A 23,981-nucleotide genomic window follows, 5' to 3' on the forward strand; every position below is an offset into this window, starting at 1 on the left:
TTCCCCCTGTGGTCTTCCTGAGGTGAGATCATGCTGTGAACAGACTCATCTCTGCCAGTTTGGCCATGGTTTTCATGCTCACTGTCTCTAAAATATATATCTCTCAGGGCTTCTCTCTTCTATAAAGATGAGTCTACCTGTGAAAATAAATCTCTGTCTGGATAAGTCTTTTTAAAATTATGGGAAACATGAATATGAATTCCTAGGATAGATACCACTCCCCCAAATCAGAGATTTTTATATTCTTCATGGAGCCTTTTTCCCTTTTCCAAACTTTCCATTAGGCAAAAAATATGGATGGAAATAGTAGACAGCAGAAAATTTCTCTAAGTATAAATATTTTCATAAGGTATAGCTTTTGGCGAACAGATATTGTTACATGCACTCCTTAAGACCATTTAAAATATCTCTGTGGAATGTCTTACATCTAAGAAAAGTTAAGAGTTTTGTATGGGGGTGGGGTGAGGTGTCGCTCCTGGCACATTTCTTAAATGACCACTAGGGGGCAGTAAAAGACACACATTTTTCAATAAACCTGGCCAGGGCCCGTCATCCATCCTCCACACCCTCTGTATCTCGTTCAGCCTTCCCAACTCAGTTACAAGATCATGGATTTCACTTCCGATGGCAGGTTTGGGCAGAAGTGGAGATACCATCAGTTACAGTCTAGCTGCTAGTCGCGGTCAGGTTCAGGCTAACCTCAATGCCGAAGACTTCACTCTCAGCACACCGGTCTCAGGCTGCCTTTGACTTAAGTCCCCTTAGCCCAGTTGCATCTCAAACAGAGTGCACAGCAGCCTCTCCCATCGTGCTTTTTACAAATTAGCCCCAGGTCCCCTCCCAGATCTATTAAATCTGATGCTGGGGCCTAGTTCTACAGACCATCTTAAGCTCTGACGTCTTGCTAAGAACCTGCGCTTTGGTCCTTAATTTTAACAACTTTAATAACTGGGGGAGAGGGGTTAGTGGGGAAGCGGAGCGTTACCCTTCAGTAAAACTCAGAAGAGAATGCATGTGAATCTTGGAAAATCTTTTTTCCTGTTCTGAAAGAAATTGCAGAAGGGCCGTTGGCTCTGGGCTCCACAGTGGGCACGGGTGTGAGGTGCTCCCTCAGAGTGGCCACATGACCCCAAGTCAGGCAGAGGCAGAAGGTCTGGTGCTGGGGCAGTCTGGCAGACTCAGGATCTCTCGTGGGAGCGCCAAGGAGGCCAGGCCCGGGGGCCAGACTGCAGTGTGAAGCCCGAGGTCAGACACCGACCCAGTCTGCTGTCTTTGGATAGTGTGCAGGGACAAGAAAGCAGTCAGGGGACCCGCCGCAGGTCATGGGTCTTCTCGACCCTCAGCTTCCGTGCCTGAGTTATGAGAGGACTGGACTCTGTTGGCCTCCGAGGATGCGCTGGGTCTCAGGAGCTCAGCGATTCTGTTAGTATTAATAATCTTGATTTGTATGGTATGACTCTGGCAAGGAGCTGGAGAAATATCCAGCAAGGTGATGAGTGACAGAGCCTATTGACCACGAAGTTTAATTTATTTAGGGCGTAGGCACTGAATTCAAAGGAGAAAATATTGTCCCCGATAATGTATTGAATGATTAGTATCTGCAGTATCGCGGAAGCTTTCCAGAGGGAAAAATTACCCATCAGTGCAAACTTGACATTTTTCACTTCCTGATCCATAACTGCCATTTCTCCCGCACACTTCTATTTACTAGAAAGGGCCAGATGTATGAACACTTTGGATGAATATTAAATAACTACATAAACGTCAAGGTCAGACAAGTTTCAAGCAAGGTTCACAGGGCCCTGGGAGGCTGGCATTGATCTCTCCTGAAGTTCCATTCTCAAATCCTGCTGACAAGGGGAAACAATTGCTGTGGACCATTATTAAGGCCTTAAGTGTTTCTCCATTGTTAAAGATCTTTTACAAGCCCAGAGTAACTGATAGTGCCCAAGGAATTGGCAAAAGTGTCACTTAGAAATATAGGCTGGTCAGAGAGATAAGTGAAACTGGAGTGCAGACTTCCAGGGTGCAGGCTGGGCCCAGGCCTCCACCCCTGCGGGGCAGCCCCTGCTCGACAGAGCCCAGGGGATGGTGAGGCTGCTCACACCGGAGGCTGCAGAGGGGGTGCCTCCTCTCTCAAACCCGCCTTTCCATTTCCTCCGGCTCCTCGCCCCTCCCGCTGGTCTCCATAGCTGCATGAAGGGTCTGACAGTTGTCGGGGTTGGGGATATGGCTCTGATCTCCTGCCGACTCAGAGACCCAGACAGACTGCTCTGGTCAGGGGCCCGGCGACTCCCGTGAGTGCCCGGCTGACCTGGAGCCAGGAGGAGAGCAGCATGCTAGGTGATCGAGGAAAGGCACTTCTGAGAAGATCTCAACATTCTGAAGGATTAGGCAGGTCTACTCGATGAGCCCAGCAAGAAGTACGAGTGATGAAACTGACAGTTCCCACGCACACTTCAGCTGATCTCAGCTTTGTAATGATCCAGTGAGGGTTGGTATTTCTTGCCCCATTATAAGTCGAGGAGAGCAAGTCATGGTGGTAGGGAGGGAAACCAGGCACATTAGGGACCTCAGGCGACATCCCAGCCCCAGCTCTGCTCCTCAGCTAGCTCACAAGTTACTTCGTTTTTTGAAAGGTAGCAGTAGCTAAGCATTCTGAGACCCGTGTGCCAGGTTCTGCATGCCTAGTCTTTTGTATTTGTATTTCTTTGCATTTTCAGCACAAGCTGAGTCCTATTTTGCCTCTGAGGAAGGCACAGGTCATGTAAATGACTTGTCCGGGGTCACACAGCAGGGCCAGCACTGAGCCCAAACATCGAGACAGCTTCTTCTCTCGCAGCTGCTGCATCCCCTACATTCTCTACACCCCAAGGGGATCCACGGTGCTACCTATGAGGCTGGTTGGGAGGACTGGTGTAGTGTGCCTACACTGTCAGCGTCGGCATGTTCCTCACCATGGGCAGAGCACAGCCAGCACAGACCTGGGACTGGCACCCAGGGCTCAAGACTACAGACCCCCTGCTCTCTGCACCTCCCTTCTCGAGGACAAAAGGGCCGGCCTCAGCATCTAATTCAGTGTCACCTGCCCACAGGTGCTCAGTGACCTCCTCACTCATTCACCAAACATCTACGAAAGCCCTGCTCTGCTTCCGGGGGTCCCCAGACGGAGGAAAAGAATGCAATGCTAACCATTCTTCTTGCCCTCCTAGGTTCGAATGGTGAAAGACGACGACCCCTCCTGGAAGCCCACTTTTATCGTGAAACCTGATAGTGGTTGTCAGGGTGACGGAATCTACCTCATTAAAGACCCCAGTGACATCCGCCTGGGAGGGTCCCTGCAGAGCAGGCCAGCGGTGGTACAGGAGTACATCTGCAAGCCCCTCCTCATCGACAAGCTCAAGTTCGATATCCGTCTGTACGTCTTACTGAAGTCCTTAGAGCCCTTAGAGATTTATATAGCCAAAGACGGACTCTCTAGATTCTGTACAGAGCCATATCAGGAGCCCAGCTCCAAAAATCTGCACCACATCTTTATGCACTTAACCAACTATTCCCTGAACATCCACAGCGGAAACTTTGTCCACTCAGACAGCATGAGCACAGGCAGCAAAAGGACCTTCTCCAGCATTCTCTGCAGGTTGTCTTCCAAAGGTGTTGACGTCAAGAAGGTCTGGTCTGATATCATCTCCTTGGTGATTAAGACTGTCATCGCCCTGACTCCGGAGCTCAAAGTCTTCTACCAGTCGGACATCCCCGCAGGCAGGCCGGGCCCTACATGCTTCCAGGTAACAGCCCAGGTCCAGCCTCAGTTTCCCACACAGTGGGCTGATAGGGGACACGTCGGGTGGAATGAAGGGCGGGAATGGGCCACGGCCACCCTGGGCTGGGCAGTCACCTCTGTGCGTGTCGGTGTTACACTGGGGTCCAACTTCCGATCGTTTCTTTGCTAGCTGTGGGCTTGGGGCAAGTTCTTTTTTTCCCCCACCTGTAAAATGAGACCGATAGCACCTTTCTTAAAGGATGCTTGTAAGAATTAAACAAGAGAACATACACTGAGCGCAGTACTTGCCATTCATTTATTTATCTATCGTCCACCAATTTTAACTAGTAGTGGCCAGGCCCTGTCCAAGGTCCTAACAGGACAGGAAGTCAGAGGCCTGCCATTGTGGGAGACAAATAATTTCAAAACAAGATGCACATAAGGTGTTACAAGTACTCAAAAGAATGGGGAAAATGTGGCTGCTGTGAGGTGGTGGGATCAGCTAACATTTTTCTGGGTGGACAGAACAGAAGTCTGGGAAGACTTCCCAGAGAAGTGGCAGTAAGAGTGGGCGTCACTGGAAGATGCACCACGAGTTTCATGTTACTGAGGATGAACTGGCTACAGGGCAGAGCAAGGCTGGGGACAGGAGGTAACTAGTGAGGGTGCTGGCTCAGATCAGGCAGGTCTTGGGGGAGATGGAACGAGTAGATCTGAGAGAACAGCTAAACTGGGCCATCAGATGGGACTGGGGGGGACAGGCGAGGTGGCAGCCAAGAGGGAGGGAAGAACTAAGTCTGATCACAGGGGTGTTAGGCATTTGGAAGGCTGGAAGGGGGCCAGGTTTGTGGGGGAATGGTCAGGGCTTGGACTTGAAGCTGCCTTCGGAGTGTCCATACCATATCCAGGTGGAGAAGCTGAGCAGGCAATTGGGCATTTGGGCCTGGTGTCCAGGAGAGAGTGGTCTGGGCTGGATCTGAAGTCTGTGATCTCTGGCCACTGAGCCCCAGAGGCTGCTGGTGAGCGGAGGCCTGAGAGGACACCCGGGGGCACCACCATTGAAGTAGGGGACAGACAGAGGAGCAGGACCCAGCAGAAGAAGCCAGAAGAAGTAGCTTGAGATAGAAAAGGGCGGGACGGGGTGCTGAGACACCAAGAAGACGGGCTCGGTCAGGAAAGCAGGGAGTGGCCCAGTAAATGCAGTTGAGGTGGCTTGGGGCCAGAAGCCGACTGTCCACCGTCCTTCCTGATGGGAGCGATCACTGTCCTCTTCAGGGCAGTGGGGTTAGGGGCCAGGGTGCAGTGGCCTGAGCCAGAGTGTGGAAGGGAAAACCCAGGGATGAGAGTAGGGTCACGGGGCTGGGGGTGTGGGAGAGGGAGCAGACACTCAGCTGTCTTCTGCCACCGACGAATCAGGGTGGGGAGCAGATGAGCGAGGAGACCATCTCTGGGACCTTCCCTCTACTGACCGTGATGGTGATTTTGTGACCGTGGATATAGAGAAAGGGACATGTGGGACGTATATGAAACAGAACAATGAAAGGAGAGTTCCCAGCCCTCCTCCCGCCCAGGATCCTCAGCTGGCTCGCTTTCCCCCACCCTGTTTCTCTTCTCACCCTGGGGTAACCATTACACTGAACTTTATGTCTAGCACTTCCTTGCTTTGAAAAACACTTGTACTATATAAGTACTGTCCCTAAACAATATACTGTTTTGTTTTGCTTGCTATGAAAGCACTATTGTGAAGTATGTAGTCTTCTGGAATGTTCTTTTCCACTCCTTGTTGCTGTGGGGTGTTGGGACTGTTTCATTTGCATTACTGGATTTTCCATTGCAAACGTGCACTGTTTGTTGACCAGCTCTTCTTTCGACGAACCTTTGGGTTGTTTGTAGTTCTCTGTGTGGTTTTCCATGGCGGAAGAGTATCAGGCAACATGGAACAGGGGGGACACCCAGGATGGCGTGTCTAAAGGGTGGGCCACTCAGAACAGCAGAACAGGAGGCTGGACCCTAAGCCAAAAAGGCTGGCCTGGGGGCTGGGTTTCCAGCCAGAGACCTTCAGAGGGAATTTGGGCAGCGATCAGTTCTAGGCGGGGCTAAATGTCACCCAGAGATCGCCCTTAGCTTTGCACCCCAGGCTGTGGTTTTCAGGCAGACTGTCCGGCTCAGCCGTCAGCTAGGTGGCTTCGGGTACTGGACTAGGGAACTGGGCTTAGAGGCAGAACTCAAGACATCAAAAGATTAGGGCAGCTGTGATGTGGAGGCATCCAGGGGTCATCCCGGGGGATTGTGGCCACAGCTGCTTGACAATGACAGCTATTCCGGGAGTGTCATGTGGACAGGGATGCACGGCCAAGCCACGAGCCCTGGCCCCGCCAGCCTGCAGGGCCGAGGGCAGCGGCCAGAATGCTGGTCACGCGGCAGGCAGGCTGTGTGTGAGTATCGTTGGGGGCGGGGGGGGGGGCGCACACAGGTGGAGCCAGCTGGAGCGGCAGGAACTGGAGGGAACAGGCAGGGAGCCGCTGCTTTGGACAGGTCACTTCCTGCAAATGGAGCCCTGGCCCGGCCTGCAGTTTTCCAGAGTTTGAGGACACTAAATGCTTCCAGGCCTGGGGGTTGGGGAGTGCGGAGAGCCCAGTGCTGGAAGGAAGCTCCAGAAGGAGCACTTCCTCGTTCCAGCTGTGTGACCTTGGCAAAGTTTCTTCAGCTCTCTGCATCTCTGTTTCTTTGTGCAAATCACCTAGCCTCCCTTCCCTACCTGGCTTCATAGCAGCAGTGTGAAGTGACTTAGGTGAAAACCCTCTGTCAAAGCCGTGAAGTGCTTGCTGTTGAAATGTGTTAGCACACGCTGCAGGCGCATAGAGACTGAGAAAGCATCCTTTCTCTCCTGGGAGTCCTCTTTTACCTTTTTCTTATCACTTGTTAAAAAACTCATTAGTTTGGGCCTTAAAAGTATGAACTAACTTAGTACCCAAAGATTTAGGGGTGACATGCGCTTCTGCCATCCCCTACTGTGTGTGCGTGCACGTCACCTCACTTCCCTGAGCCTCAGGTTCTTGGCCTTACTCAGAGGGCTGTTGTCCAGCTCACGCAAGATAAAGATTATGAAGGGTGTGGCAGACCCCAGGGCCCTGGGAATAGAAAATACGTTCTTTCTTTGCCATGAAGCCCTTTCCGCTTGTAGCTTGAGCCTGGCCCTGCAACATTCCAGAACACACACTCTCACCAACAAAATTACATTTATTTTAGACATGTGACCGTGACCCCTTTCCAATCACAGCCACAATAACTACTTGGGAAATGGTGGTGGCCCGAGCTGCTGCTGGCTCAGCTCAGGCTGTGGGCAGATTTCCTGTAATCTGTGCCTGTGTCCATGGCCACCCTGTCATTCCTGCCTGCCCTCCTGTCATGGCCAGGGAGCCAGCAGCATCTCCTCACATCAGTCTTCTTGTGGGCCGCAGTGTGACCTTGGCTTCAACCGTCAAGTCCATCTGGGGTAGATGATTCATGTGGCAGAAATCCAGCTCTGTTTTCAAGAACATTCTCTCTCAACTCCATTGCTTGGTCTCTGTCTTCCTGCAGCCCTGTGTCTAATTCTGTCCCTGGTCTGTGGTCCTTTCCCTTAGGTGTCTGGAAGTGACATCCATGCCCCACTCCCCTCTCTCTCCTCACCCAGTCCCATCCTTTCTCTTGGACAGAATTTGTGCTTCCCAGTTTTTTCAATTCTCCTCTGTCTTGGCCTGGCATGCTCTCTCCTAATCTCACTGTTTTGTGTGTGTGTGTGTATGTTTTTTTCAGTGCCTCCCCACAGGGCTACTCAAGCCCCACCTTTTCTATAAAGGCTGCCTTGATCTCGCCCGACATTTAAGCCTTCTCTAACATGTTCCCTGGGTACCCACTGAGATAAGCTCTAGACTCGTAGTGGGGCACCTTGTTATGGATAAGATACCATCCCTACCCCTAACTGGGACAGGGCTCAGTGAAGAAGACAATTCCTGTAACAGGTGTGGTAAGACCCTTTAAAAGAATGCCGGGAAAGCAGAGCACTCAGCTTTACCTAACCCAGTGGATGCTTCTAGAGGGAGAGATGCAGAAACTCGAATTCAGGGCACAAAGAGGAATTTGCCAAGTGAGAAATGTATATTCTTATCTGATATGTGCCACACTCTCCTGGCTTCCCTCCTGCCTCACAGGCTGGTGATCCTCTTGTCTTCACTTTCTCCCTAAATGGTCTCTTCCAGCCCATGATATTAAGTATTAATGGAAAGCTGTCAACTCCTAAATTTGATCTCCTGTCTTGCCCTCTCCTTGAGCTCCAGAGCAGTCTCCAACCACTTGCTGTCACGGTCCCTGTGGATTTCCAGTGGGCATCTCCTGACATGTCCAAAACAAACTTGATTTCCCTCCCAAACCTATTCCATTATCTTTCCTGTTTCAGCTGCTGTTTGATGCTATTCAGCTACTCAAACCAAAAACCTGAGTCACCCTTTTATCTTCTTATTCACTACTTCCTATATCAAATCCACAAGGAACACTTGCAAATAGATGTAAAGCACATGCTAAATGTAAGCACGTCTGATCAGCGCCATGGGTCCCATGCCACGGTCAGCAGCCATCAGCCTGCACTTGTACCATGGTGACAGCCTCCCAGCTAATGTCCTTATTTCCACACTTGCTGCCGGTAGCCTGTTTTTCCCCTCCCTGTAGCCAAAGTGATACTTTTCAAATATAAGTCAGGCCAAATTACTTTCCTTGAGCAAACTCTCCAGTGGCTTTCTCACTGCACTTAAAATCCTGGCTCCTTACCATGCCTACAAGATACTGCGTGAGTCGCCCCTTCTTTCTGTCTGACCTCATCTCTTAACATACTCCCTCTTGCTCACTCCTTTCTGTTTAGCCAAAGTGGGCTTTGTTCTTGCTGTTCTCTCCAGCTGGAATACTCTTTCTTAGATCCTCAAATGACTTATTTGTTCACTCCATTCAGTCTCTGTTCATAAGTCACCTCCCAAGACTTTTGCTTCTGCCATAGCGGAATAACAAAGACTAGACTTAACATTTTTATGAAAACAACTAGGATGCCAGACAAAATATAAGAAACACGTGTTTTCAGATTTTTGACACATAGCCAACTCAGTGCTGTGAGCCCTGAAGAAAAGGGGTGGAGGACCCAAGGTGAGTTCTATGGTTACCTTCATTGGATCTGGAGATCAAAGTGTGGGAAGATCAAGGTGACTAGAGTTCTGTGGGCAAAAGTTAAAAGGGAGAGAAATAAGCAGGAAAAGAGGTCTGGAGACCTAGTTAATCTTAAACAGTGGACCATGAATATGTAAAAATAATTTACAAGTAACTATCAACAAAGCCTAATGCTTTTTAAAAGAAGATAGAATTCAAGATATTCAGCATTAAGACATTCACAATTCCAGCATCTACTTAAAAACAAAAAAACTAAGCCAGATATTCCATAGAGCAGGAAAAATTGACCCAAGCCAATGGGAGAAACTGCAAAAGTTGTAGGAAAAAGATGTTCAAATAGCTATTATAACTTTGTACAAAAAATTTAAGGGAAAATATGAGCTTATAGATGAGGGAAATGCTACTAAAGAGACTAAATAGAACTTATAGAGAAGAAAGTATACATATCTGAAATGAAAATATCACTGAGTAGGATTAGCAACAGATTAGATACTGCAGCAGAAATAAGCAGTGAACTTGAAGATAGAACAATAGAGAATCTGTCCAAAAAGAAAGACAGAGAGGAAAATGACAGACTTTCAATGACCTATGATACACTATCAGGTGGTCTAATATATGTGTAATTAGAGTTCCCTGAGTAGTCTAAGAGACAAAGAGGATACAGAAGAAATGACCAAAAAATTTCAAATGTGATGAAACCTATAAACCCACAATCCAAGAAGTTCAAACCAAGAAGTTCAAAGAGATTCTAACTAGGACACACACATACACACACACCACCACCACCACCACTACAAAGATTATCATAACCAACTTGTGGAAAACCAGTAGTGACAGGAAAAATTTTAAGTAGTTGGACAGAAAAGATATATTGTGTTCAGAGGAGGAAAGAATAATACCCTCCCCCCCAAAAAAAACCCACAAGCTAAAATCAAGATTGTGCAAAACAGAAGATAAAGGGCTGATAAATATCACCTATCTAACCATCTAATCTAAATCACCAAAACTTCCCCTCCACTCATCTTTAATTATTGACTTGTTTGTGGTCTCCCTCCCCACCAGAATGTAAGCTCCAAGAGGGCAGGAGGTTTACACATCCTTTATCTTATTCATTGTTTTGTCCTTAGTGCACCTAACAATACCTAGTATTTTGTAGGTGTTCAATAAGTATTTGATAAAGTTGTCCCCAGACAGAAAAGTACAGAGGCAGAGACAGGAAAGCATCCTAGAACTAGGGCAGATCAGCACAATTGGAACCCAAGACAGGCCATCGTGGGTAGGAGGAAATAAAACTGGAGTGTGAGACAGATGCCACGTCACAGAGGAATGTGTAGGACATGCTACGGACTTGGGCTTTATTCTACAAGCAAGGATTATAAAGCAGAGGGGTGTTGATCTTCTGTTTGCATTTTAGAAAAATTACTCTAGTAGCTCCTTGTTCCAGATGAATTAGAGGGCTGACTCAAGAGCAGGGAAAGCAGTGGGGAAGCTACTCAATAGTCCAGGTGAAAGATGGTGCAGGCCTGACCTATTCTAGGAGCACTGAGTTTGGGCCAGAGCTGGAGCATGCTTTAGTTGCTCGTATGTAGGGCAGGCAGTATGCAGTTCCACAGAAAGGATGAAGGAGAAAATTTGACTTGTGTTATTTGGTAGGTGAGGAATACAGGAGGCAAAGTAGACTCTACAGAAAGGCAGTGCATCAATTATCTACTGCTGTGGGACAAATTACCCCAAAACTTGGGACTCTAGACTAGCAGACATAATTATCTCACAGTCCTTGTGGATCAGGAATCTAGGCTTACATGTTGGCCAGGACTGCAGTCATCTCAAGTCACGCCTGGGGGGAAAACCCTCAGCTTGTTTGGCAGCTTCTGCAGGTCAGGAAGAAGGACAAACCTCTGAATCCCCAGGGCACTGCTCGAGTAGGTGTGTAATACATCATGGCCAATTGAATTTCTGGGGACAAGGGCAGATATCACATGACTGCCACCAGCTGGGGAGAGGTTTTCCCTCTTCAAGTTGTAGGTTTGTGGTCTACACAAGTGGGTGTTAGACTAGATTAGTAGTTATTGTCTGTATTTTTGTTTTCTGGTTGTTGTTTTTTTGTTTTTGTTTTTGTTTTTTTAAGTCAAACATTTTACCCTGGGAAGCTCAGGTGTAGAATAAGGAAAAGTTGATCTAATCTACCCTCTCCAGGGCTGCCCCAAAAAAAACCCATTTTGAAAAACATGGAACCAAATAAATGCCTGATTTTCTGTCAGCTCTAATGCTCTGGGACTTTTTGTAACAAGATCAAGACTAAGCTTCTCCCAGCCCTGTGATTGTGTTTGTTGCGATTCATTTGTGCTGCATATTTCCTTAAACTATTGCAAAGAAAATAGTCCATATTGCCTCAAACCTGCGCAACAAGATAATAAAGTTGATCTTTATTAAATCCGTAACTGTGCATCTGGCACTGTGAAAGCTAGTTTCTGATCCCATCTCCTCTATTAGATTGTAAGCTCTGTGTGAGTAGGGACTTTGTCTCGTTTACTACTCTATTTCCAGAAGCTAGAACAGTTTACGTCATATAGGGAGTACTCATTAAACATTTTATGGATGAATGGACCAAGGTAAGCTCTAGTTTTACTCCCATTTTACAGATGAAGAAGCAGAGCTTCGAGCTGTTAAGTAACTTGCTTCTTGTTACACAAGGAAAAGGGCAAGGTTTCAAATGAGCTCTTCTGGATCCCAAAACCACTAATTCCATTTCTTGTTGGCGGGATTAGTGGGAGACGAGACTTGGATTGGCTTGTAGCCTTCTGTATGGTGAACATAGTTACAGGGACATTTTGCTTCTGCTAGGTAACTGCTGTTGTCCCATTTTTCAGATGAGGTAGGGAGGCTGAGAGAGGCTGTGGACCCTGTGGCTAGAGCCATCTAGCTAGTGTGAGAGACAGAGCTGGGATCGGTGACCAACCCTTCTTGACTCCAAATCATCACTTTATTTATTTATTTTTTTCATGTAAGAACTGGGGTGTGGGCTAGAGGCGCAGCCAGTTAAGAAGATTCACCAGAGACAGAGGTGGGAGCAGAACAGGCAGATTGACTGAAATACACTGCCGAGGGGAGCAGTGGGTAGGACAGGCGAGGTCTGCTGGGTCATTGTGCCATTGTGGGTCACCTCCCTGGCCAGAGATCGAAGGCAGGTGGTAGCAGTGATAACACTGAGACTTAACCCCTAGGCCATCAAGGAGGCCCCAAAACATCACTCTAAAGACCCAACTTATTCAACCACATGCACCAAATGTTAGGTTCTAGAAAATAAACCATTGGTGGGTATAGGTCAGCATGGCTGATGAAGTCTTGCTGCCTCCCTCCCCCTTCTCCAACTTTCCTTTCACTTTACACTTGCCAAACTGGGAATTTGAACCAGGAAGAGTTCACTGGGGTGAGATGAGAAAGTCCGAACCCCTAAGAGGTGGTGAAAGTAGGCACGGATGCCTGAGGGTGATGAACGCAGCACTGCAGCCTCCGTTCTCATCGGCATCACATGTCTCAGGCCAGGTCCGAAGTTAGACTGATGATGTCACCAGCCTCTTAAAAACCCCATCGCTCATGTGTACTTGTCATATGTTATTAGCCGATCTATAATGCATGTAACATTTTCTACCGAATTTCCATTCCTCGCTTTTCACGACCAGGGCGAGAAAAATAGAGTGAGGATGACTTGTTCCAACTTCTCATCCTTATTGCCCTTCACTGAAGGATAAGTTCATCTTGAATTATTTCAAGAAATGGTCGCTCAGGCTCTGACTTAATTAGTAAGGCTGAAGCTTCAGTTTAATAATTACCATTTAACTAATGTGCATTCTGCGTAGACAAGGAAATGGATCTCCCCTTGTCTTTTCTCCTTGAGTCCACAGAGGAGAGGGTCCAACATATCTTTTTATTTTCTCTCCTTTATTCTCCAGGGTATTTTTTTTTTTTTAAATTTTAGAGTTGTGTAAATTATGTTAGAAGCTTTCTACCTTATCACCTCCTCTAGAGATCATGAGTGTCCTCCCAAGAATCTGACGTTCTCATAGTCCAAGTCCAAACCTAGGGAGGGCCAGCACCTCAAGGACAAGGAGGCGTTATCTGGGTGAAGGGCTGCTTCTGGCAGAAGGAATGAGAAGCCCTGGGAGGCCTGGTGGGGTATTCAACCCCATCTCAGGACTTGCATTAGGGGAGGCCAGAGGAGGACAAAGCCTCACCCGCGTCAGGGGCAAGTGTGAAGCCCCGGATACAGGATGGGTCATGAGCGTGCGGCCTGTGTGAATTGTTAACCATCACGAATTAGTAATACCTTTTGGGCAAGAGACTGCTCTGCATTGTCATTGTGCCCCAGCTCCAGCCCATGACACAGCCAGCCGTGCCTGGGTGTGAAAGCCAGCTCTGGCACTTCTGGCTAGGCGGCGCTGGGGGCATTTGTTAGCCTGGCTGAAGCCCAGATTCTGCTTCTGTGAAATGGAGCGCACACTCTCTACTTCAAATACATTGTTGTGAGGATTCAATGAGATGCTGAATAATGGGTGGCACCTAATAAGTGTTCCTGTCTCCTTTGCAGAGAACGGGGATCAGAATATCCTGGGGAGGGGAAGAGAGCGTTATTCAAAATACATTTGCCTTGTATTCCACTGACTAAGCGGCGTGGGTTGGGGGTGAACAGAGGTTTTGGAAGGGGTCCTGGAAGTGATCTACACCCAAGGTTAAGAAAGGCAGCCTTGGATTTTCAGAGATCTAGCTAAGAAGCAACTTAATGGACGAGAGCAGGAGAGGAAGAGATTGATGGGCTGTTACTGATCCTTCCCATAATACTAATTTCTAAAAACCTGTCAGAGAAGAACGAGGTCACCCTCTGAAAGCCCTTCAGATACACTGATCGTGCTGGAATGCACTAGGGGACCGCATTTCATTACCAAGACCCCTATACAATTTTCTTCTGTCCAATTGGCTGACAATATACCCAGAGGAAGAGGCTCGGGACAAGACTCAACTTGGGGGCCAAGTGATCATTTATTTTCTCGGAAAGAAGTTGTAGCTAGAGGGAATAATTCTGAATTATGTTTATCCTGCCCAGATTTTAGGCTTTGACATTCTTCTAATGAAAAATCTGAAGCCCATACTACTTGAAGTAAATGCAAATCCCAGCATGAGAATCGAGCATGAGCAAGAAGTAAGTATGTTGGAGTCTCACTGAGTATGTTGCCTCCCAGCTGAATGTTCCTGCCTCTCAAGTTGTTGGCTTGGTGAAACACGACTCAACACCCCCAACTTCACCCAACAAAGTTTTGTTCAAATCTAAATCATTTCAGTTTTGTCGAACTCTGAACAGTCTATTAATACAAGACCTATCCGACCTGTGCTAATTTCCCAGCATGCCACTCTTCCCATTTTTAAGGTCTGAGAGTTTCCATCCGCTTTTGACATGAACTAATTAGTTAGCCTCAGGAGATGAACTAATTGAAATTCTATGAATATGATTTAGCCATGTCGACATGCTTGAATCACTAAGATAAATAGTACATTTATAACCATGGTTATATTTTTCTCTCCCAGCCCCCTATTGCATTAAAAAACTGGAAGGAAACATACCAAATGTTAATATTGGGTTGAGTTGGGGCAGGAGGGTTATATAGGTTTAATGTCCTTACTTCCATGCTATATTTCCAAATTTTCTGCAGTGATCATGTGTAGTTTTGATATCAGAAAAATAGTGCCATTGTTCCTCTTCATGTATTCTGTTCATTGGTTAAAGGACATGAGCATTTTAAGGTAATATAAAGACTTTGGAAATTCTCTTCTACTGAGGAACATGAGCAAAATCAAAGCAGCCCAGGGGTGGGAGTGAGTGGAAGGGCTGGAGGCTGACAGTCACTGGACACAGAATCACTGTCTCCACCATGACACGGAATCCTTACCCTCTAGCTCTCTCCAGGCGTCTTTGAAAATGTCCCCAGCCTTGTCGACGAGGAAGTGAAAGTGGCCGTGATCAGAGACACCTTGCGCCTCATGGACCCACTTAAGAAGAAAAGGGAGAACCAGTAAGTATTTCTTATCTCATTTCTTTCTATTGATTCTGTCCGCCATGCCCGAAGCTGGTACGTTAAGTTCTTGGAACTGTGAGATTTATACACATGAAACTCTAATGAGTCACACTGTAACCTATGCACTTCAGCAGCCAGTCAGTGGCTCAATGGCAGGAGGGGGAGCCTCCCCTATGAATCCGATTTGGGGCTTCAGCTGATGAGTTTCTAGCTGATTGGTATCGGAGCCTGGAAAGTCTCCTCTAAAAGCCCAGGTGAACCCTCCCTTCGTGCCCAGTTGTCTGTGAAATTCGGAGCCAGGTGTAGCAGAGCTCCAGGTACATCCCGGGGCGTGGGCCCTGGTCCCTTCCTTTGACTTTCCTCTGGATGTTTGCTCCCATCACCTCTGCCTCTGAATCTGCAGCGCTGTTTTACGGGACTTCTCTGCCAGGTCCAGCTCCTGCCCGTGCCGCCTGTCTGTGGGGACGATACTTGCGGATACTGGTGGGGGTCTGTCCCCATCCCTCCCTCCTCCAGGGAGTCACCCCTGAAACGAGTGATATTTCACTTGGGTATTTGTTTGTTTTGTTTTGACCAAATTCCCGACTCTTTAAAAGTAAAGTTTGAGTAAATATCAAGGTGGCTGCTTTCAGCAGAAAAAAATGAAAAACAGCCATTTCACATTGCCCCTCCTCCAGGCCCCCGCAAGTCAGATGGACCCAGACGCCCCCAGACAAGTGACACAATGATCAGTTCTGGCTCAAGATGAGGGCAACGCTGACTTCCCTAAGCAAGTGGTGTTTGGCCGGCTCTTCCAAGGCCTGTCCTTCCTCTTCCACTGGCTGGAGCCCAGTCATGGTTAGGTGCAACCCTCAGTGACCCTGCTCCCTCCCCTAGGCTGAGCTCTAGGAGAAGCTCTCCTAGATGCCAGTGCTGGCCCCTCTTCCCCTGCTGACTCCAGCCAGGGCTGGAGGCCTGGCCGCCAAAAGATTTTAACTTCCTTCGGTGATTATGCCCTGCAGCCGAGACAGCGTGTTGCCCGCAGACCCATCACTGGGGGAGTTTTGGTCCTATTCTGAGTCCGGCTTGTGGTGCCTGACTTCTCCCCAGAGCCTTCTTGCACTGAGAGGCCTGTGGCATGGTTGGCAGGACTCGGCCAGGGATGTTCACCTGGACTAGTTCTGACTGAGCCTGCTGGGAGCAACCGCTCAGACTAGAGCTTCGAAGCGGCAGCAGCTCAGGCTGCTGAATCCTCGGGCAGCCCAGACACAGCAGCCGGAATATGGTCCTCCAGGTCCAGTGGCCCCTGCGGTCCTCAAGCCACCCCTAAGGAAAAGCAGTAGATTCATTGCAACTTGCTCAGATTAGCTGCAGTGAAACTCATGCCCAGGGAATCTATTTAAAAAAAAAAAAAGATTTATTTATTTATGCATACGGAACTGGGGTACAGGCTAGAGGTACAGGGGTGGTGAGAGGATTCACCAGAGACAGAATGAGGAGCAGAACAGGCAGATCGACAAAGTACACTGCTGAGGGGAGCAGCAGGCGAGACAGGAGGGGTCTGCGCCACGTGGGTCACTTCCAGATCCGGGGACCGAACGGGCACTGAAGTGGCTGCGGCTCACTTGCAGTGCTGCGTCCCAACTCGTTGTGCCACCTGGGAGGGCCCGGAAATCTACTTTTTTAATGCTTATCCAGCTCACCTGTGGACAATAGGCTTGGAGACTGGCTGGCGCAGGAGGAGGCCTTGAGGGCCTGTCGTTGCCAGCATGGCACGTTGGCATTGGTGACCAAACCCATTAGCATTCTCACCTCTGAGGGGGGAGCAAGTTCCAAGGCCCTCGTGTGACCCACGCTGCCTCTGTCTCTGTCACCAACACACGCAGGATGCAAAGACCCCGCACATCAGGCACCAGCAAAGTCCGTTCACTCTCTGGCTCTCGCTTGGGCTGCTTTTCTTCCCTCACACCTGGCGTGCGTGGGACCCACGTGAGCTGCAGGTCTGCAGCTAACAGCAGCAGGCACAGGGCCAGTGGGAAGGATGAGAAAGGCATTTGACAACTTATCAAGTCATAAGTAACAGCACCTCATTTTTAATTTAAAAAGCATTGACTTTTTTTATCGATAACCAGGAACAGTTAGAACTTCAAGAACGTGACTTCAATTCTAATGCAAAAGCCCTTCATCTCACCCTTTTCTTACAGACAATATGAACGTGTACATGTTAGTAGCTAAATGTCATTTACTGATCTCTTCCCTTGCTTTCCCCTTTTATTATTATTTCTTAAACCAGCAACGGTAGTCTGTGAACGCACCCTGTGAAGTGCATTTACATGTAAAGGGTTATCATGATCCTTTTGATAACTTTACCACGCAGAGAAAAAGCCTCGACATGGCTAGGCACAAGCATCGCAGACAACCTGAAAAAGCACCATGTTCAGGGCCGCAGAGAATGCAGAAACGCGTCATGCCGCAGTGTGTGTCAGAGCTGAGGCCTCCACACTGCCAACACCAAAAACAGCATCATGCAGTTCTAGGCCCGAAACTGCTTTAGACTCCAGTCGCTGGCCCTGCAGAGGAGCTGACCCCACTCGAGTGCAGGTTGTCAGCGAGACCTCGGCTGTGTCTCTGGGTGGCTTGAGGGGAGCCGTGGCCCGTGGCCCGACTTTCCACTGTCCTGTCTGGCTGCTCCGAGTATTCGGCGGCTGAGCTGCCACCACTTCGAAGCTCTCGTGGGCGGAGGCCCCTCCCTCCTGACAGGATTAGCCATCCAAATTTGAGGTTCTTCATTATCCCCACAGGTGCTGAAGAAAAATGGTAGATCCTGAGACCCCGAGTCCTCCTTTCTCTAGACTTCTTTGGGGAGGGCCGGGGGCCGCGGGGAGCAGGCATGCATGAAGGGCACCAGGCCTGTCTTCATAACCAGGCGTCTTCATGCGCCCTGGGGACTCAGGGGCTGCTGTGGGTCTCCCGGTGGGCCTGAATGCACCCCTGATTCTGTGGGGAGAGGAGCTCCTAGTGGCTGCTCCCCATCTCAGCAGAGGTGAAGCACAGCTCTCTCAAACTGCCACGGCCAAAAGGCTGAATTCTGTCCTTGGAGGTGTTGCATTGCTGCTTGGGGTCTCAGTTTGCTTTACCACAAAGGGCAGGGAGCATGAACTTTTAATGAAACAATATGAGAAACTTTTTTTTTTAAAGATTTTTATTTAATTATACATACAGAACTGGGGCACAGGCCAGAGGTGCAGGGGAGGTGAGAGGCTTCACCAGAGACAGAGTGGGGAGCAAAACAGGTCGACTGACGAAGTACAGTGCTGAGGGGAGCAGTGGGCGGGCAGGAGGGGTCTGCCGCGCCTTGTGGGTCAGCTCCGGGGCCGGGATTGAACTCATGCGGAAGTGGCTTTTAGTTTCTTAGTGCTGTGCTTTAACCCACTAGGGAGGGCCCACAATATGAGAAACTTTCAATAGGTCATAAGATGCGATGGATAACCATTTCAGGGTAGATTTTCCAGGTATGAGTTTTATTGCAATTAAAATGCTGAGTTTACTACTATTCAATATCAAAGCTATACTACAGCATGAAAACGCAAAACAATAACACATGGTTACTACTCTCTTTCCAGGCATTTCCCTGGTTATTTTATTTATTTATTTATTTATTTTTAAAGATCTATTTATTTATGTGCACAAGAACTGGGGTACAGGTCAGAAGAGCAGGCGGTGAGAGGATTCACCAGAGACAGAGTGGGGAGCAGAACAGGCCGACGGACCAGACGAAGTACACTGCTGAGGGGAGCAGTGGGCAGGTCAGGAGAGGTCTGCTGCACCATGTGGATCACCTTTGGGGCAGGGATCAAACTCATGCTGAAGTGGCTTTTAGCTTCTCAGTGCTGTGCTTTAACCTGCTGTGCCACCAGGGAGGGCCAATGTGTTTTTATTTTTTAAAAAGATTTATTTATTTGGGCATACAGAACTGGAGTACAGGCCAATGATGTGGAGGGTGAGAGGACTCACCGGAGACAGAGTGGGGAGCAGAACAGGCAAATAAACTGAAATGCACTGCTGAGGGGAGCAGTGGGTGAGACAGGAGAGGTCTGCTGCTCCATGTGGGTCAGCTCCCTGGCCTGGGGATCGAACTCATGCTGCAGTGACTGTAATAGCTTCATAGCGCTGTGTTTTAACTCATGCCACCCTGGTTATTTTAAAGACAAGATGTTATTCCCTCAATTGAGTACTTTTTGGAATGTCAGTTTACCCTCAAGTGACCCATTTTTACTAGTTTATTTGTCCTTTTTATGAGTGTAGATGTTTCTGGCAACCAGATTCCTTTCTCAGGCATCTTAATCCTTCAGGACTCCGGAGTAACAGAAATGAAGCCAGAGACAGGCTGGGAGGAATCGGGGATTTTCTTTGCACAACACCACACAAGCCCTGGATTTGGGGTGTAGACAGCCTGGGAGCTGAGGTCTAGACAGCTTGCCTCTTTTATTCAAAGTATGTATTTGGCACTTGACATGTAAGGCACACCAGTCCCCTTCCCCATGGTAATATTTCACCATCCTCTTCCAAGTTCATTTACCTCCTATCACCATAGAAACCAGGTTTGCTAGGAAGGGGGGGACCAGCTTGCCAGGGCAGCCTTTACCCCAACTCAGAGGTTTGTTTTCTCAAGTCTTCATTGGAAACTGAGGTTCTACTTCTTAATCTTGACTCCTTTAGATCCAGTTAGAAGCAATAACTTAGATGAACCCCCAAATTAGGGTGATTCTACATAAAACCCGGGGTCAAGGTGGCATCATCTATGAGAACAGAGACCTAAGACTGTCCCAGTGACTAAGTTCCCAGCTAGGTCTTGTACCGTGACAGAGGAATGAGACTCTGTCCTGTCCTGGCCTGGAGAAGAATTTCAACATTAACCAGCATGAAGTAACCTTCATCGGGATGTCCTCCCAACCCAGACCCTGCCCATTAAACTGGCTGAAACCCCTCAGTATGAAGCAGGCTTCCCACACTCTCTAGACCAATCACTTCTTCATAGATGAAGAACATCTTCTTTCTCACCAGACAGTGTTCTGGAAACAGACACTGTCAGGGGTGATCATCTGATCACAAAATGTCAGGTGCATTGCTGACATTTTGTTCAAATTCTGGGGTTTTGCTGATTCCTAAGGATGCTTTTGTTGTAAGACCCTGTACAGATCAGCACACACTAACCTAAAGCACCTTTCAAGATTTCGCATTAATCAGGAGTCAGGGTCGCAGAGAGGTGAATTATTTGCATATGTCCTTGCACTTTATTTGCACATGCATGACTGTGAGAAAAATAGGTATTGGTTAGTTAGGCCATTTCTTGAGCACCTACTGTGTGTCCCGGAGATCACAGAAGTGAATTAGCTCATAGGCCAGCAGGGGAGGCAAGGTCCCACATCTGTAATCTGGGAAGGGCAGGGTGCCCGGGATTTAAAGACATGTTGCAAGGGAAAATGTAGGGAAGATCATTGTGAGGAGAACAGTTATCCTGATGAGAAGCATTAAAAAAGAATCAGACAAGGAGGAGGTGGTGGCACTTAAGTTGAGGTTTGCAGAGTGAGTAGGATTTGAAACATGAAAATGGATGCTGGCAGGCCGTCCCCAGTGGAGGGACCAAAGCCTAGGGCTCAGTAGAGGGACTGGAGGAGTTGTCAGCTGAGAGACGGGTGCAGGAAGCCATAGGGGTCGAGGTGAGGAAGAGGGAGACCCAAAGGCCAGGCAAGGAAAGCCCATGAAGACTTGCTGTGACACCAGAGACCACATCAGCAGTGTGTTTTATTGGAAAAAGACCCCACAAACCTCATATTTTCAAAAAAGTTAAGAAGCCAACAGACCTATTGTCACTGGGAGCAACAGAGTGCTGAGGCAATTTGCCCGGGCCTGGGCCTCATGACTTCAAGGCACCGTGTGGCCTCCTGCGCTCACAGGTCCCACATGTTGGGATGCGGTCAGCAAGCTAGCAAATGATGCATCTTTTCAGGTAGATACAGCTAGGAAGTGACTAGTAAGAGCTGCGCTTTGTTACAGGCAAAGAGAAAACCAGACGACCCTGCTATTTGCAAACTCATAAGCACGTTAAGTCAGAAATAACCTGTAAAACCTCTTCTGTGTGAAGTTTGTTGAGCGAGAACCATTTCGGAGACTAATAGGGAAGGTGGGATTTCCTGAGCTGCTGAGAGGCGTCATTTCAGAGCCTGTTAGACAGGAGTGAGCTCCTCTCCCCACAGAGAGCCCCTCTCCCTCTCTCAGGCTTGAGGAGCAGACGGGAAAGTCCTTGAACCTCCAGTCTGTCCGTCCCCATTGCGGGGCAGGTAATGGGCCCTTCCGGAGTCATCCAGGCCATGGTGGGGAAGCAAATGTGTGGACATTTCCTCGTGAGTTGCTCTGGTGAGGTCTGTGGGCTTTTACGCCAGGACCTTAGCTTGGGGGAAGGAGGCAGGGCGGGCTGGGCTCAGAAGACCGAGATCTTGGGGTCAGTTCTGCATGGCCCCGGATGAGTCACTGTGCTTCCCTCAATCAGTTTCCTCAGGCTCGTGGGAACATGGCTTCTGCCCTGCGTCTTTCGCCAGGAACTGCTTTTATGAGCGCTCACTGTGAGTGCATGGTGGTGTTTGTGTTCATACCCAGTAGCCCTCACAACAGCCATGGGCAGTGAGTACTGGGCCCATTCCTAGCCACACCCACCGAGGCTTCAGGGGTGGAGCGACATGCCCAAGAGCACACAGTTACAAGCAGCAGACAGCAGCCCTGTCAGCTCTCACCTTAGGAGAGAATGGGTGTGAGTGTAGTTAGCACAATAGAGATCGAACCCCTCTTTGCCCCCCACCCACACATGGTGTTATCATTACCAAGGTGTGTTCCTTTGGGCCACAGACTCACCTCTTTCTTTCCAGATGCAGAGACCATGTGCAGGTGCTTAGGAGGGATAGATTATCTCCTTTGGGGCAACCAGGTGGATACTTAGTCTTCAACAGTATTCAAAACAAGAATGAATAAAATGGAAGCCAACTGGCAGAGAGGATCGACTTACAGCAGGATCTACACAGGAGACAGGAGTCTTGTCCTCACACCCCTGCTGGCTTTGAAGTGCAAGGAGCCACGTGGGGTTGCCTGTGTAGATGCCCACATGGCAAGACACTCCGGGCAGTGGGGAGAAACTAAGATTGTTTTAGTTTCTGCCAACAATCTAAGTAAACGGAGAAGGAACCTTCCCCGGTTGAGCTTCCAGATAATAACAAGACCCAGCTGACACTTTCAGCTTGGTGAGATCTGAAGCACAAGAGGCAGGTAAACTGTGCCTGGACTCCTGATTCAAAGAAATTATGAAATAGTAAATATGTGTTATTTTAAGTCTCTAGGGGAAAGAGGATCGTGCCAGGCAGGAACTTCCTGTGTGCGGGCAGTGGTGTGCCTGATGGGAAGGCTGCCCAGGATTGGTGGGAAGCTGGATGGCCAAGAGTTTAGGCTGAAACGAAGCACATGACATTGCCTATTTATTTTAGGAGTTTCTCGGACCCACAGGATGGCAGTTTCCGATGACTCAACCTGATAGTTGGGCTAACGTGGTCACGATGGGTTTCTTGAAAGAGGGGTCTCCCGTTTGCTTGGGTTCGGTGGGTGAGGAAATGGGAGGAGACTGGCAGGGAAGAGGATGGAGGCAGGCACCCAGGCCTGGAGTTAGGCAGGGCTGGCAGTGCCAGGCCAGGCCGAGAGAGCCAGCCTTACTTCCACTAGGGTGTTTTGGGGCGGGAATACAGACATGACTTCCCTGCTACCCATTTGTTATTAAGCTTTTTCTCATTATCAAAGTAATTTGTGCATAGTATAGAAAAATTGGAAAACACTGAAGAGCGTATAGCATGAAATAAAAATCTCCCTTGAATTCAAGCACCCAAAGTTAACCTTTATTAACTGTTTAGTTCCTAAAAATAGCTCTGACTCTGTTGTTTCATGGTTGAGGCATTCCTGTCTTGTCATTTTTGTGTGCTGCTTTTATTTGCCTCCATTTTATGCCTCAGCAATTTGCCCTTCTGTTAACTACGCTGTAAACATCCTTTTCACCAGTGTCTGGACCAGAGCTTGCCTCCTGTTGGTGAATGCTAAGTCTCTTTCTGGCATCTGTGTGCCATTTGGAGGGTCGTCTCGGGTGGAGAGTCCTCAGGGGTCAGAACTGGAGAGCCACTCATGTTTTTAAGGTGCAGGTGGGAGGCAAGAGTGGGTAGGAGTGGGTGCTCTGGCATCAGGTGCTGTGGGGTGACTCCTGCCCTTCAAAGTGGCTTTCCGTCTCTGGGCTTCCGAGTCTTCAGCCGTGAGGGAGGGAGTGTGCAGTTGGCTCTTTGTTTGCTTTTTTCTTTTTTAATACTCTGTCATTTATTAAATTTTAATCTTGTCATATTCCACATAATATGACCTGAATATTTCCAATTTTTGCAATTCTGAGTTTTATATATGTATATATTTAAATATATTTATTACATCATCCTTCATTCTGTAAAGCAATGAGAAGTTCTCGACGTGGGGCGGTGGCATGTTACCGATTCCCAAGAGGATACCTGTCGTGGGACGTGTCCCATCTGAATTACTTAAATGAATCAAGCAATATATGTAAAATGGGGCTTCTTTTTTTGAGGAAAAGCTAAAGCGTGAAGGTTGAGGTGATAGAGTAAGTGGGAAGGGAGCTACAGCAGTGACAGGTTAATCTTTGGCTGCAAGGATGGATTTGATTTCCCTCTAATTATCTGCTAGATTAAAAGAAATGAGAGATCAAAATTCAAGCCAGTTTTAGCAATCATGGAAAGCCCTGGGTTATCACAGCCTATGACGGCGATGTCTCCAACTGCTTTCTTTCCTTTTCTTGTCAAGCCATGTCCACTCCCCGCTCACGTTAGTCCGCTCGAGGGCCCCTCACAACTCCTCTCACAGAGGCTCACAGGAGGGGTGGGAAGAGG

At 48.4% G+C, this 23,981-nt stretch overlaps 1 protein-coding gene across 1 annotated transcript in view; it reads left to right on the forward strand.

Moving 5' to 3' along the window:
• TTLL11 (tubulin tyrosine ligase-like family member 11) overlaps positions 1-23,981 on the forward strand; it is a 189,550-nt gene that overhangs the window by 72,665 nt on the left and 92,904 nt on the right. The window contains 3 exon segments of the mRNA XM_012721575.1: positions 3,213-3,788; positions 14,058-14,153; positions 14,906-15,021. Of these exon segments, the coding sequence (XP_012577029.1) occupies positions 3,213-3,788; positions 14,058-14,153; positions 14,906-15,021 (788 nt within the window).

The sequence above is a fragment of the Condylura cristata genome, unplaced genomic scaffold (assembly GCF_000260355.1).
Source record: "Condylura cristata isolate star-nosed mole 26May11 unplaced genomic scaffold, ConCri1.0 scaffold00006, whole genome shotgun sequence".
Taxonomy (NCBI): Eukaryota; Metazoa; Chordata; class Mammalia; order Eulipotyphla; family Talpidae; genus Condylura; species Condylura cristata.